This window comes from Arachis stenosperma, chromosome 1, assembly GCF_014773155.1.
Source record: "Arachis stenosperma cultivar V10309 chromosome 1, arast.V10309.gnm1.PFL2, whole genome shotgun sequence".
NCBI classification, from domain to species: domain Eukaryota; kingdom Viridiplantae; phylum Streptophyta; class Magnoliopsida; order Fabales; family Fabaceae; genus Arachis; species Arachis stenosperma.
In genome coordinates, this window is record NC_080377.1 from 134,836,102 (window position 1) to 134,852,865 (window position 16,764).

General features: G+C 38.7%; 2 protein-coding genes across 2 annotated transcripts; both read right to left on the reverse strand.

The window, feature by feature from the left end:
- Window positions 1-1,494: 1,494 nt before the first annotated feature.
- On the reverse strand, window positions 1,495-3,990 carry LOC130942059 (uncharacterized). Its single transcript, XM_057870739.1, has 4 exons — window positions 3,644-3,990; window positions 3,139-3,451; window positions 2,470-2,629; window positions 1,495-2,256 (listed from the first exon to the last, which is right to left on the reverse strand). Exons 1-4 carry the CDS (start codon window positions 3,809-3,811, stop codon window positions 1,788-1,790), a joined length of 1,110 nt encoding a protein of 369 aa, XP_057726722.1. The 5' UTR covers window positions 3,812-3,990; the 3' UTR covers window positions 1,495-1,787.
- A 190-nt stretch (window positions 3,991-4,180) lies between these two features.
- On the reverse strand, window positions 4,181-6,869 carry LOC130942058 (pentatricopeptide repeat-containing protein At1g74630). Its single transcript, XM_057870737.1, has one exon. It carries the CDS (start codon window positions 6,807-6,809, stop codon window positions 4,878-4,880), a length of 1,932 nt encoding a protein of 643 aa, XP_057726720.1. The 5' UTR covers window positions 6,810-6,869; the 3' UTR covers window positions 4,181-4,877.
- Window positions 6,870-16,764: the final 9,895 nt, after the last annotated feature.

Sequence of the window (16,764 nt, forward strand, 5' to 3'; positions counted from 1 at the left end):
GGGGAGAGGTTACAACTAACTGCATAACATCAACTTTATATGAAAATATGAAATCAAAGGAGAGGACAGATCAGAGTAGGTGTATTGTGAAGCAAACAAATCTTAATCGTCTTGCAAGACCAAATCGATATCTGACTAGGTAATACTTCAATAATAATCCTCTTATTAATTATTATTATTATTATTATTATTATGTTAAAAATGACGTGACACACCTAGTGGCTGCAACTACGATTAAGATTTAAGACCAATGCTTTGTATTTAATTGGGTTTGAAAATTGGATGTTGTGGCATATGCAAATTAATGAATTGGGAGGAGTTATTAGGCAACAATGAACTGTTTGCATGGTCCCATATATATATATATACCTAAACTTATTAGTTTCTACCTCAATGTAAACCAACCATTTATTTTTGAAAGAACCAACTATATAGATATATTAGGTTCCTCATTTTTTGTAAATCTAAACGAAAGCATAGTTTAAATCAAACCCAGCCATAGGTTCGAACTTCCTCTTTCTGCTCGTTTCAATACTCAATATATTATAGGCTCTCCATCTTAATTTTTACCCTATCAATAACAAACATTAGGAAGATAAAAATTCAGAGCATGTAGTTAAATAGTGTATAGTTATTTAGACTAATTAGATACTTTAGTATATCGAATATAAGTTAAATTGTTTAATTTGTGGAAGAGATTGAAAATGATAAAAGATTAAATAACATCTTTAATCCTAATTTTATTTAAATTGACATTAATTTGATAACCGAAACAAGTTCAGTTGATGTAGTTTCTATGGAGTTTTATATCGTGGAACCAATACCTAAAAAAGAATCTCACATCAATGAGCCAACACTTGCAAAAAACAAAAGTTCATAAGACCTTGTGCTTTTTTACCATAATAGCTAGTTTTTGTGATGATGGTTTTTGAAGTCTATTATAATTTCTTAGGCTACTCTTTTTCCCAATGCTTTAAGTTCGATTTCCATTAGCTTGTAAACCATAAATAGAATCAATTTAAGTCTATGCTTATCAATTGATGGATTAGCTAAATTAGAAAAAAAAAAATTGTAGTTAAGGACCAAATTGATGTTAACCGTGAAAAGAAAGTACTCACTGTATAATAAATTATAGAGACAAATGTAAATAAACACTATAATGTTCATTAGTAAAAAGATTGGGCACATATCTTCAATATTATTGTAGTTAATGTAAAATATTTTTTAGAATTCCACGAAAGAACAGTTGCTCTTACATGAATATTTATAACTAATTTAAGGATCAAATTACATCTGTAATGTGTTTTATCATCCAAAGATTAATTTGTTACCCCTTATACATTGAACAACGGAAAGAAGGGGAAAACAACGGGGAATTAAAAGTAATTTTGCATGATAATGAAGTCAATGTGTCAACAAAATAAATAGCGAACAAAGTTGGAATTTTCTTTTTTCTTTTTTAAGTTGAAACGGGGTGGTAGACTGGTAGCCAAGCCGATGGAAAAGAAATTACAAGCAAATTAAAAGAAATTACATATATACGCAGAATCCTTATCTAGACACAAATGACAAATCTAATATTATTAAGTGCATTCGGAAGAAAAGAGAATCCCACTAACTTTATCTAAGATACACTTAATCATTTATAGGTATTGCCAACTTAAATATTTGTGTGATTAACAATGATATACTAAACTTGTGAGTCTATAAGAATTTTCCCATAGGAAAGGGGAAAAGTTACAGAACCTCAGTATATTATTAAGGGAAAAAAGTGTCAAGTTTAAACTTTAAACAGCAGAGACAATGTATTCTTCCAAGAACTTATAAAGCTCTTGTGCAACTATAGCAGGATACTCCTCTTGTGGAAGAAGTGCACCTGGAACCTCCACAAACTTGCTCACCCCTTTGGCTCCCTTAAGAGCTTCCATCTCAGCCTTTGACCTCTTTGGAGCTCCTTTGGCTGATACAACCAACACCGGTGTCTTTCCTTCCAAACCCGCAAAGAGTTCGAGGAACTCTTCACGAGATGTTACGGGGTCCAATTCCCCAGTCAAGAAAGCAGCCGGCAAGTATCGTGCTCCTTTTCGTTTTGTCAATGCGTATCTGCTTTCCACAATTCCTGGAGTCACGTTATCCGGGTTTTCATAGACATGGGATTTGTACTGCGATTGGATCGATTTCTCGTTGCTGACAAGCATGTTATACATCATCCAGCCAACTGCAGGAGCCTTTAATGTGCCTCTTAGAAGACCATATCTGTAAAGTTTATGAGAGAAAGAGCAGAGAAACCAGTTATATTATTCATATTAGTGTTCCTTTGGACAAATCAAACAAAAATTCTTTTGATTTTTAGTTAATATTTAAGATAATCAGGTTAAATCTGCTTTCCGTTAAGTAGTTACCAGAAAGCAATGCAGAGTAACGAAAATATGATCATCACCGGAAAAAGAAGTGCAACAGAAACATTACCTTGTTTCCATGCTGGAATCTCGACCAAACACAATAGGAAGGGGTCCAGCCCAAGTTGGTGCAACTGCAGCTACAGCTTTGGGCTTCACCAAACCCTTTTTTGCCGCACGGACCACTATTGATGCAGCATGCCCTCCTCCGAATATTATCAAATCGTTCTCTAGTTTAACGGACAATGTTAGTCGTAAGCAGTCTAAGCACTAATCAATACAATCCAGGATTGGTTGGACATATCAAACTGCTTAAGGAAAGAAATATACATCCTTGAGGAAATAATGCAAACTGAAGACAATGGATAAACATAAGGCATACATTGCTCCAACAATTCACAAGAAGAATCATCATTCGTGATAGGCATAAATATTCAAGAATACAATGGAAGAAATATATCCATCATAAAGAACTACCTTAGCAAAAATTCATAGTGGAAGTTACTCAGTTTGTAAATACTACTTAAACTTCCAAACTAAACCCCACACAGAATCAGATATACAAATGAAAATTGCTGTGGACAAGAATTTAAAGTATGAAAAATGAAAAGAGAAAGATAACCAGCAATTGCAACCTAACCATCCCATGAAGATAAAAAGAATGATTAAACAGATATACTTCAAAGCTATATAAATCTTAGTCTAATTTAATACAAAATAAGATGGCCTCCCCCAGTACCTGGTTTTATTGGACCAGTGGGTGAATTGATGAAATCAACCAGAAAGCTTTCCAATACATCGGCATTGTAATCAATCTTCGGCCGATCCGAATAGCCGAGACCAGGCCAATCAACTATGGTTGCACGCCAATTGACGTTGCCGTTACGCTGAACAATGTCACCAGCTACTAATCTCCATTCCTCAACAGTGCTGACATCAGAAATAGTCGGCATCAGCAAGATATTCTGGGAAGGCTCCTCAGCCTCCTTCGCATGTTCCTCATAATAGATGTTTATAGAATTGTCATTGAATTTCCATTGCCAATTACTAGTCTGATCAAGAATAAAAAAAGGGTACAAATCATGAGTCACAGTCACACAAATTCTCTGAAGTTTGGCATGCACAAGCACAATAAAATAAATAAAAATAAATCCAAATTTCAATTTTTAACACAGATCACAGAAGTAAAATAAACAATTTAAGGAATAAAGGGTTAGAAGAGCCAGTTATTAATTTATTATTACCTTCAAAGGTGAGGGTTTTGGGTTGGCGGAGACGTTGGAATAATCAAGAGTGGTTGAAGCGCGAACCTTGAGGAGAGTGAGAGAGTGAGAGGAAAAGGGTCTGCGGATTTTGGAGTATAGATTGAAGCTTTGAGGTGAAAAAGGCTTGAATGTTGCAGAGAGCGCCATTGTTAGATTACAGGGGAAGAGCTTCGAGTCCAACAAGTAGGCACTGCTGGAACACGGTGGAGATATTTTTTTCTTTTGGTGGAGAAAAATTCTGAAAACTGCAATGACACGTCATCGACTTTGTATGCTTGGTGTAACTACTGGGTGTCTCAGTGTCTCACACTCTCTTTCAAATATTTCAGTTAACCCCCCTTTGACTCTCCAAATATCACTTGGCCCCAGACCATTCGGATGCAACTTGGCAAGGCTCTAGTGTTGTAGGATAACTCTACTTGCATGCATTTATTTGAAAATTAATTCTTTTGACTTTTGGTGCCTCTTCAAGCAAATTTTCAACTGCCAAGGTTTATTGAATTGAATGTTGAATAGGGCACCTCATTTTTATCCTTGACCTTGATTAGGGAACAGCCATTTCTCTCGGGAGAAACTGAAATAAGTTGTTTTTTTCTCTCCTCTTTCTTTTCTAATACACACTGTCAATTTATCTAATAAACAATTGTTAACATAAGAAAAAAATCAAAGGCTGAAGAAAATTTGGAATTAAGGCTGAAATCCTGAGTTGAATCAATTCAACTTTAATACACAGGTCGATAGTGTTTTTTTATGAGTGTCATTATAAGCTCTCCTGCTGCATTGAATGCACTGAGTCGATAACGTTTCATTTCTTTCACTTTAGTTACCACTGTATTGCTCCAATGACTGAGAGAATTGAGCACTAACATTGCCACCAAATAACGTGCAATGTTAAATTAACCACTTGAATTTTGATGGGTGGTAACCTCTGTTCACGAACTCTATCCGCAAACCACCACTTCGGTATTGTTGTGATCAGAAACAAGGTAGCTTTCAGGCTTTAGCTCTGCTATACTTCTAAACAGTCCTCGTTTAACTCAATTTCCTCTTGGTTAACACTTGACAGAATAGCTGAATGCTTCTCTGGAAGCCTACCTGATTATCATGATTCAGATATGTCCAATGTTGTTATGGCATCAGCATTGAGTTATCTAGTTCTGTCAATTCGGTGAAAGCAATCAAGGTAGACTTAAAAAATCACTTTTATCGCCACTCACCAATAATCTCTGCAAGAACAAAAACCATCTTTGAATGAGTGGAAGCGGCTTCTATCTCTCACAATGATTTCTACCTCATAAACTTTAGAAATCAGCTTCATGTAAGTATGGCAGTCCCCACAAACCCTCAGGTTCTTCACTATTCTTAAAACCCTTCCCTTAGGAACTTTTGCTATTCCAAAAGCTGCAGCAAGCTTCTCGCTGTGCTTAGACACCGAATCCTCTTTTTCCTCCTCTTCAATATCATGCAAGACACTCCTTACTTGGGGCGCATAGCCTACTTCTGCTCTGAGTCTCAGCATGATTTCCCTCAATTTACTATGAGCCTCTTCTGTAACCTCGTTCGGCTTTTCACCTGCCACAAAACCATATATGACTTTGTCAATTTCAATCATGCTCCAACCAGGTGTTTTTTTCATGCTCCTTTCAGTCATTGTTCTTCTTATGCTGGCAACATCCATCCATTTCCCTGCTACAGCATAAACATTGGAGAGCAGTACATGGTCACCAGAGTTGTTTGGATCCATCTCAGCAAGCCTTGCTTTCACAAGCTCTGCCAACTCAATATTACCATGAATGCTGCAAGCCCCTAGGAGAGTCCTCCAAATGATAGCGTTGGGTGAAATTGGCATTTGACATACAAATTCATAGGCTTTCTGCAACTGAGCGGCTCGACCATACAGATCAACCATACAACCATAATGCTCAACAGCAGGTACAATACCATACATATTCTTCATCTTGGAAAAATAAGCACAACCTTGGTCAACCAAGCCGCTATGGCTACAAGCATATAGAAGAGAGATGAAGGTAATACCATCCGGCCTAACTCCAGAGTCTTCCATCTCATGGAAAAGCCGTATTGCCTCTTCTCCATGACCCTGCATTGCGAGGCCTGCTATCATTGACGTCCATGTCACAATGTTCCTCGCCATCGGCACATTTTCAAACACTAACCTAGCCATGGCCACATTCCCACATTTGGAGTAGGTATCTATGAGAGCATTATTCACCGAAACAATGTGAAGAAACCCAGCTTTCTCCATACACCCATGTAAAATCTTTCCAAACGCAAACGCCCCGGCTTGAGCGCAAGCAGACAACACCCCAGTAAGGCTCACCTCATTCGGCCTGATCCCCTCTCGCAGCATCTCCCTGAAAAACCCAAAAGCTTCATCAAAATAACCATTGTGAGCAAACCCAACAATCATGGTACTCCAAGAAACACCATCCTTCAGAGTCATCTCAGAATAAACTCTACTTGCCAACTCAAGCTCCCCTGCTTTGGTGTAACCAGCAAGCATCACATTCCAAGAGGTCAAATTCCTAATAGGCATCTGTTCAAACGCACTTTGCGCGCCACAGATATCCCCACACCTGAAACAAGCAGTGACAACAGCATTCCAAGTTACAACATTTGGGTCTGGCATTTCCTCGAACACCTTCCTTGCAGAGCAAGAATCACCGCATTCGCCATACATACTGATCAATGTCGTCCCAACAAAAACATGGCTATGAAAGCAATGACGTAGAGCTTGACAATGCAACTGAAAACCAGCTCTGAGGTCTCCGCAGTTAGCGAGTCCTTTGAGCGCAAAAGCGAAAGTGAAGCTATCGGGAATAAGGGTGTCGTGGCGGCGCATTTGGAGGAAGGGGTGAATGGCATGGTGAGGGATTTCTGAGAGAGCGAGTGCGCGAATGAGGGTGTTGTACATGAAGGTGTCAGGGTTACGGAAGTGGTGGAAGAGACGGCGAGCGTAGTGGAGAGCATCGGATACGGAAACTGCGCAGTGGAGAAGAAACTTCCCGAAGACGATTGGGTCGTCGTGGAAGCCGGTTGTGTAGATTTGAGCGTGGACTTGCTTGGTGGTCCTCACGGTGCAGCACTTGCTCAGCAATGAAACCCACCGCTGTTCGGAGATATTCATCACTTCTTCTTCTTCTTGCTTTCATCCTGAGTTCACCGATCGGGGCTTATCCCCGCCACATTTAAAAATGACTTCATTCCTCTGTTTTCAACTTGTAATTTTTGTGTAATTTGGCTAGTGCTGAAATCAAAATGACCCCTCTTCGCTGAAATTTCAAGGAAAAGATTAAGAGATAAAGTTAATTCAGCCATTAATTTAAAAATTAGCAAAAATTATAAAGAGTATATAGTCAAATTGATTCCCAAAAGATAGCCCGATCTTCAAACGAATTTCCGTAAGAAAAAGATAATAAAATTTGTCTCCGAAAAATTTAAAATTGGTAACGTTAGTCTTTCCGTCAAATTTTCGTCAATTCTGTCAGTGACGCCGTTAAGTGTTGCTTATGGGGCTGTCAGTGTGGTATATGAGCATGCCAGCTTGGCGCAGAATGGCTGGTGACAAAATATGTTTCCATATGTATGTCAAATTAGTCTTAGGTCTGTAAACCCTAATCCCCTTTTCGTTTTAAATTGCTATTGTTGGTGCAACTTGAGATTGATTCTGCAGAGGCCGAAAATTCGTGACCGATTGCACGATGGGTAGCGTAAGTGGGGGTCGCAGTCGACAAGTGTCGCAATCACACGGAAGCCATGCCTCAAATTTTTTGCTGCGGTGGCGGAGGAAGAACTCCGACCAAGTTTGCTTTTGTGGGCTGAAGACAGTGATCAAGAAGTCTGGGACAAGAGAAAATCCTGATAGATTGTTCCATGCTTGTCCAAGATACCGGGTGAGTTATCAATGTAGTCTTATTGAAACTTCAAATGATTTGAGTTGGATTTTGACATTTTGGTACCCTGATGTTGTGCAGAAGGGCAGCCACTGCAATTACTTTAGGTGGGTTGAGGACGACAAGTATGAAGGATTAGAGCACTTAGGAGAAGTTAAAACTGATGCACAAATGGAGAGTGATGCTGCTTTGATGAACCATAACATATCTTGGAGAATGATGACGTTAGAAGCTGAAGTAAAAGCACTTAGGATGTAACTGTATTTTGGATTAATAGTTGTGATTGTGGTTTTTATGATTATGTGTATGTTCTTTAGTGGGAAGTGAAACAGTTTCTTTGAAAAGGTGAAAAGGATGATGCTCTAAATCTTGACAGTTTTCTGTTGTTGTGAAAACCTTGTATTTTCATGTTTCTTTACTAGTAAAAAGGTTATTTACATGCAACATTATTGTTAATCATAACATAATGTAAGAAAATCAGAATAAGCAGAATTAAAATTAAGTGAAGTAGGAATAGCATAACATCACAACATCACCAATGGTGAACTAGTTTCCATTGTCTCAGATTCAAATAAGAACATTGTTTTAACATGATAATAATCCCAAAGGTAGTAGCTGACAGTTGAAAGCAGTATACCATAAAGGGCTATACAAAAAATAGGGCTATTGAAGATACGACAACTACCACATTGTTTATAAATGGTAAAATTTAGCCCTGATAAAATAACAGATACTAATTGCCCTATATTTTATGTCTTCAAGTCTTGAAGTCATTCCATGTCTTTTTTTCTGGAAGGTTTGAAACCCGGAGTTGGAACAAATGTCATGAAGCTGGCAAGTTTCTTGGCTGTTACGGAGCTGCTACCCTTGATGGTTTTAGCAGATACAGCAACTGCTCCTGGAGAGACATTTCCCTTTGCCCTGGCCCTGGTGACATGGAGTTTTGGAGGCCTTCCTCTTTTTCTAGTCTGTATCAAACAGTTATCATCATTGTGTGAAATCAAAAATAGCTACAAGTAACCAATGCTCAAATTAAAAGTCATGGGCAAGATTACCTGAGTGACAGTGGTTGAGGTTTGGGATTGTTGTGTCCATGAAAGCTGAGCATGCTGAGTAACAGGAATTTCAGTCTGTTCATCTGGAGCAGCTACTGCTACTGCAGGTGGTGTCTGTATGGGCTGAGTATGATCTTCCTTTTCTGTTTCTGAACCAGGTGCAGGTTGTGGTTGTTGAACAGTAGCAAGCTGCAATTGCATCATCCTTGCTTTCTCCTGAGCATCGTCTTGCTTTTTCTTGTTGCAAGTTTTCTTGTTGTGGCCCACCTCTCCACAGTACATGCACCGAATTGGAGCATACTTTCTTTTCATTTTTGTCTTCGTGCCAGTGGGTCCTTCGTCCTTGTCCTTCCTTCTATTTGTTGTTGGTCTGCCTGGTTTAGGTTTGATAGGAGGTGGAACAGGTGCAGGAGAACCAGTTTTCTCCTATAGATCTTGTCCCTTTACAGGATTAACATTGAATTGGTATGTTCTTCTGTAAGCATCCATGCTCAACCATTCGTGGCAATACTCCTCAGGCCTCTTATCATTTTTTTCTTGAATGGCTGATATTGCGTGCATACAAGGCATTCCTATATATTTTAGAAAAAAAATTCATTCAGTTAAGTATGAATCATGGTATGCATATGAAAAATGAAATCAGTTATGAATTCAACCTGTTAACTGCCAAAACCTGCAGGAGCAAGTATGCTTCCCTAAATCTACCACCATATTAGTAGGCCATCCTTGAACTTCGTATACTTTCTCTTTAGCATCACCCGACCAGTAGGGAGCCCAGTTTCTGGATAACTTAATAAGAGATTCTAGCCTACTTTGCTGAACTGGAGGAAGTTTTCCTTGATAACTTAGAAGCTTCAGTCTATTATCAGACATGCTTTTCATAACCATTCTTCGTACCTCCTCTGCCAAACTCAGAATAGGCTTACCTCTGTCATGCTTCATCTTTGCATTGAAGGATTCACAAGCGTTGTTGCAAATGTTGTCGACCTTTGGCCCTTCACTGAAATGGGCTTTGGTCCAAGCTTCCTTCGGTCACTTGGCTAAGTATTCCCAAGCTTTTTGATTAATCCTTTTGACTCTATTCATATTCCTTTCGATCTCAACCGGGGTCCTAGATCTTGCACACTCCCAGACCAAGTCCTTAAGTTCGACACTGCCCCACTGTTTGGAGAAGTTCCTCCACAAATGCCACACACAAAATCTGTGTGAAACTGCTAGGACGAGTTCTTTGACTGCTGGTATTAACCCCTGCACAAACAGTCAACCCCGATAAGATTTACAGTCATTAAAGTCCTCAAAGAAACATCATTAAATCAAAATAGTCCATAAAAATCAAATCGTGATTCAAATTAGTCCTCACCTTTTGCATGTCTGATATGAAACACAAGTTCTTTGCCTCATATTCTCCCAGGTCTGATAGGAGCAGCTCCAAGAACCATTTTCAGTTCTCTTTGTTCTCAACATCAACAATTGCGTATGCAATCACAAAACTGTGATTGTTTGCATCCTGTCCGCATGCAGTGAGAAGCTATCCTCCGTGTAATGTTTTCAGGAATGCCCCATCTAGACCTATCAATGGCCTACAGCCTACTTTGAAACCCTTCTTACAAGCATCTAGACAGACATAAAATCTCTCGAACTGAGGCGGATTATCAGTTATGGGAATCACACCCACCTGAACTGTGGAACCTGGGTTGGCAGTGAGCAATTCATGTGCATAATCCCATATCAACCCGTATTGAGCAATCTCATCCCCTTCAACTATCTTCCTAGATGCCTTAAGAGCTCGGGTAATGCATGAACTATTCAGCTTCACGTTGCACTTCCTAACAAACCACTCATACACCTCCCTATGCTTCATCTTAGGGTGCTTCCTAAGTTTTGGGTATAACCTGTTCACAGTCCATTCTAATGTAGCAGCTCTATTTTTTCGCTTTCTTGCACAAGTGTGATTGTCAACTAGTGTTTTTATCTGCCAGGAACCATCACTGGGGTTGTGTCTACAATATACTATCCATGGACAGTCTTCACACTTACAAACCACTCTTACTCTAACCTTGTCATTCTTACAGAACCTAATATTCCTACAACATTGTATAGTGTAATCTCTAGTGGCAGCCATAAAATGTTGCTTGAATTTGAAAACCATACTTACCTCAAACTTCAGATCACCAAATTTGGCCTTGTCATTATAATATGGATACACAGTTGACCCTTGATCTTCAGAGTCTAACTCATGGGCAGAATCTTCTGACTTCCATTCATCTCCATCTAATGATTCTTCCCAATCAAATTCGTCATCTGACTCTGAAATTACATGAAAATATCATAAGATTTGTGTAGAAAAATAAATTAGTTGAATAGGATCTATTAATATATTAATACCTCCATCAGAGCATTCATCAGACTCAATGTCCTCATAGCTGGAGTCATCAGTGTCAATAGCTTTGTCTCTTGTTCTGTCAGCAGCAGGCTTATGCTTTTCTCTGTGATATACTTTATTGGCCCAAGAAGACTCTACTCCATTAACTCCACTATCACTGTCACTACTGTATATGGAATCTCCTGCAACTTTTGGAGGCTTGTACAAACTTTCTTTAGCACTATCATATGAATCATGAGATTGACTATCATCTGCAAGTGGAGTTGCCTTAACCTGCCTTCCAGATCTTGTACTGGTTGTGGCTTTCACCTTCTTCCTGATCTTGTCGGCTGCTATAATCATGAGATTTTGCATGGCCTTGGTTTTGGACTTTGGAGTGGGCTTAGGAGTGGGCTGAGGTACGGACTGAGGTTCGGGCTGAGGTGTGGGCTGAGGTTTAGGCTGAGGAGTGGGCTCAGGTGTGGGCTGATGAGTGGGCTCAGGTATGGGCTGAGGAGTAGCCTTAGGTGTGGGCTGAGGAATGGCCTTAGGAGTGGGCTGAATTTTGGCTCTTTTTGGCTTAGGTGATTTTTTTGTTGTCTTACAGTAATCTTGGGACATTGCATCATTGTGGTCCTTGTTCAGTTTCTTTGCTTCTTCAGTCATGGTTGGCAAACAGAGTACTTCATCATCATCCTTGCTCATGCAGTCAACCACGTGTGGCTTAGACACTACATGCTCAAAATAGATGTTGATGAGGTGATGATTCCTTCTGCAATCCTTAACCAATTCCAACAGATCAGTGTCATTTTCTAGCTTCCTCAACCCATTATCCAGCAGCATTCCAAGAACTTTCCATAAGTAATTGTTCATCTCAGCATATCCTAGCTCCTTGTAGTATCCCTTCACAAAGAAAACATCTAGAGTGTCTGAATCTACATCCATTAAAACTTCAGTATTATCTGGTTCATAACACAGATAGCCTGATTCATCTGTTTGGAACTTCCCACCATGGTGAAATACAAAGGTCATTGGGGGACCTTCCATCTGAAACCAAAACGGCAACACACACAACTGATGCAAATTTATTTCATGGAGAGGCAATGCATATTCAACATCAACTCCCAAAATAAATCTAACACATACACATGCAGCTACACAGAGCACAAACAACGTTCTCAAGAATCTAAAAATAGGGTCATATCATGGATAATCAACAGAGCCCTAAGCCTGAACACATTCTCCTAAACCTTAACATTGCAAACAGTAACAATGGATTTTCAACGATAATACAACCACATTGATCAGGGGATAAAACCACAACCACTCTCAGAAAATGAGAAAACAAAGCTAACCTACCTCTCACGCAAGGCGATGGAGAGCCCTTTTCGGTTGACCAATGTGGTCGCAAACCAGTCACCAACAACTCCAGCACACTGTCGTCGTCAGTCAAGCTTGGTCGTCGCTGTTCAATGCTTCGTCTTCCTGGAGAAAACAACTAAGACGAAGGGATTGCAGGGGTTCTTTCTTTTCAGAAGAAGGATGCAAGTTGAGAGAGAATACGAAACAGGGATGAAAACCCAAGTGTTGTAACGGGGAGCAACGAAAACGACGCCGTTTCAGCCTTCGCTGACGTGTCACACTAACGGCCAGGTCAGCATATGTTCACGCCGTTACTCAAACATTTGACGGAAGGACTAACGTTACCAATTTTAAATTTTTTGGGGACAAATTTTATTATCTTTTTCTTACGGGGACTCGTTTGAAGATCGGGCTATCTTTTGGGGACCAATTTGACTATTTACTCAAATTATAAAGGCTATTGAAACAGAGTAAAAATCAATTTAGGTCTATGATGCCGCGACGCGATGCTGTGCAAATATGGGACATGATATGATACAAAATATGCCATACATAAATTTTAAAATTTTATAAGATACAAGAACGGTATATATATAAAATATAAAGTATTATTTAGATAAATTTTAATTATATTTTGATATTTATTAATATTAAAATATAAAATAATTAAAAAATTAATTTTTTTATGGAAGTTAAAATAATGATGTGCAATTATATTGTGCTATGATGTGTAATCCACAAATATAAAACGAGGAGTGCTAGGGAGCCAGCAACTTTTGTGTTTTGTAACCATCAATTGGCCATCAATAGTAAAGTCAGTAACCTGCAAAACATAGGTTACGTTTTAACTGAGCTAAAATTTAAAAAGATGCATGTAGCTGCAAAACGCAGCTTGCGTTTGGCAAGGGAAGGAGAAGGAAGCCTCAAAACGTGTCCCTATCCCTGCATGCCAACATGTCCTGCAACTTTGACTGTTCTCGAAGCTCCAAAACGCAACATACATTTGTTAGGATGCACAGACAAAACGGAATGCGTTTGGCAGCCTCCCCACCTGTATGTGTGACACGTGTAAAGGAAAGTGGTGGAGCCGGCTTTTAAAAGCAAAACGTAGGCCGTGAGTGTTTTATCGTTTTCTTTTCATTTTACTTGCTGTGAGTGAAAGTTTTAAGAGTGAAAGGGTTGGGGTTGAGAGTAAAAGGGAATAAGTTTGTGAGAAGGAAGAATCAGTGAAAGTTTGGAGTTTTATTTAGTAAAGAAGGAAAAATGGTTCGTAATTTTATTTTATCTGAAGAACACTTTATTAAATATCTAAATCATTTTCAATGGATAAGTGATTTTTTTTAATTTCATAATGAATAAATAAATTTATATTCTTTATTTATATGTTTTAATTAATAAATTTATTGTTAATATTATTATTATTATTATTATTATTATTATTATTATTATTATTATGTCTATGATATCAATAATAGTATTTTTTATCATACTGTTAGTCATGAATTATTATTATGCTTAACTCTTGGGAAAAAAAATTGTTATCATGATTAGTATAATAAAATACTGTTTAGGATGATAATAATAAATGATTATTATTATTTTATAATAAAAAATAAATAATACTATTTAATAAATAAATGTTTATTTTTTTAATAATTTATTAATATTTTCTAATAATAAATGATACCGTTTAATAATAGAATATTATTTAGGATAATAATAAATTGTTATTATTTTTTAATAATAAATAATATTACTTAATAATTTTTTATTATATTTTGAAAATTGTTTAATAAATAAATAAATAAATTATTTTTAATAATAATAAATAAATATCGTTTAATAATATTGTTGTTATTATTTTTTAAATAAACTATTAACTGATATTATTTCGAATTTAAATAATTATTATTTTTCTTTTTGCAGGCTATCAGGAATTTGTTGCCCAAAAAATTCGATCCGCCAGATACCTTTAACGAGGTAGCTGCAGCATCATTAGCATTTACTGGGTTTCAACACGTTTCGCGAGTAGGCAAAATGAGAGGTCATTCTGCACTGCTGAGTGCATTGGTGGAACGGTAAAGGCCGAAAACTCACACATTTTATCTTTCAGTTGGGGAAGTGACGGTGATGCTGGAAGACGTTACGTATATACTTTGCCTCTCGGTTAATGGGGAGCCCGTGACAGGTAGAACAGACAACAGTCACCAGTTTTTTATGGAGAACTGCATTGCTTGTTTTGGTCGGGAGCCAGGTCTGCAGGATCACGTCTTGGGTAAGGTGAATCTTGCATGGGTTTGGCGGTGCAGAGACACCGAACCGTGTGACACGCATTGGGCGGTATGTCCGGGCTCACATTTTCTGCATGCTTGGAACGATTGTGTTTTTGGATAAGTCCACCACTTCATTGAACTCGAAGTTTCTGCCTCTACTTTGCGATTTTCACCGAATTCCAACTTACAGTTGGGGGCAGCCAATCTGGCACACCTATACAGATTGTTGTGTAGTGCATCATGATACAACTGTAAAGAGATGGATGGCCCCTCATACTGCTTTTTGTTTGGGCGTGGGAGCGTATGCCGCTCCTGGCACCTATACCTCGCGATCAGCTCGGCAATGTTGGTATCCACTTGCGCGACGGTATTGTATTTTACTGTACTTATTGTTGTTGTTGTTATTATTATTATTATTATTATTATTATTATTATTATTATTATTGCAATCGTTCTGTTTTTGTTTAGGTGGAGCCATTGGCGCCAACATACAAAATATATACGGAGGCTTATTGCGCATTTTAGGCGAGGACTCGATGACATGGGAGTTGACGGTGTAAGTTTTAACCATTAATGTCCAATGTTTTTATTCAGAAGAATAATTTTCCTAATCGGCCTCTTGGTAACTAATGTGCAGTTTATATGGCAGCCGTATATGGGAGTGGGGGTTCCAGATGACCTCGCTGCCCATTTGTTTTTGTGCTCCACGCAGTCTCCGCTAGTGTCATTCAAGTGCATAGAGTGGCATCCGACAGATCGAGTTAGACAACAGTTCGGGATGCAACAGCTTCCACCAGGCCCGACATTCGACCTTGGTCGTGATTCTTGCAAGCGGTTGACAGGAGCACAGAACCATGACTGGGGAGAGATTTACAGTCAATGGGTTAATATGTAGACATTTGACTGCTATAACATATTACACTTAGGCGAGGAGATTATCGACTTTCATCCTCTCCCAGTGTACTACGTGTGGTACACACAACAGTACGGAATTCATCTACGACTGTCAGATAGAGTTGTAGGTGAAGAGGTTGGTGCGAATGAACCACAGCCACAACTGAAAGAACCAGCTGGTCCTCAGCAGCAAGTCCGGCCTCATCAGCAACAGCTTCAGGTATTATTATTTATTTATTTATTTATTTATTTATTTATTTATTTATTATTATTATTATTATTATTATTATTAATTTTTACCGTTTTAAATTATTATTAATTATTATTGTTTAGGTTTATCTATTATCATTAATTACTATTAACTGTAATTAATTGTTAACTAGGTTCCAGCATATGAACACCAGTATCAAGTCCAAGCATATGAGCACCAGTATCAAATGACGGCATATGAGTAGCAGTTTCAGGATCTGGCATATGCCCAGCAATTTCAGGATCCGGCATATGCCCAGCAATTACAGGCACCGTCCTACGACCAACAGCAATAGGAGTGGCCGGCATATGAGCAGCAGGCACCATACATACCAGAATCACAGCCATATCAGGTACTTGAGCCCTACATACCACAGCTGGTAATTCCAGCCGATGATCACTTTAGTCCGTTGAGTGGATCTAATACCCTTATCTTGTCTCAAGTCCTGAGAGATACAGATTATCTATTTCCGACGCCACCGCAGGAAAGGTCTGCTCCATCTCAGCAGTTTGGCGGTCATCGCGCCACATTAGGTCATGCCAGTGACTTCGACTTTGATCTATCGACGGGTCATGTAGATCCACCCGGTCCTTCCGTACCACCGCGTTCCCAGTTGTTTGATTTGAATGAGTACCCACAGTAAGAAGAGGGAGATTTGGGACATGACTTGTAGCACTGGTATGATCTTGGTGGAGCGAGTGCTCCGGGAATGAGTGGTTCCAGTTTATATGACACTGGTGGTACGAGCACGCCAGATTTTAGTGGTCTCGACGTTGGTAGTGGTCTGGATGCCGGTGTGCCTCAGAGTCATCTGTATAACTTACAGACACAGACTGCGCCTCCGGACAAATACACCCCATCCTTGTATTCGAAGAAGGTGCTGAGGAAGTAGTCTTGGACATTGTTTCTTCTAAATTAATTTTCTTATCTGAAATGTTGTTTGCTGTAATATCTTGTAATACTGGTTGAAAAATTGGTTGGTAACGATGCAGG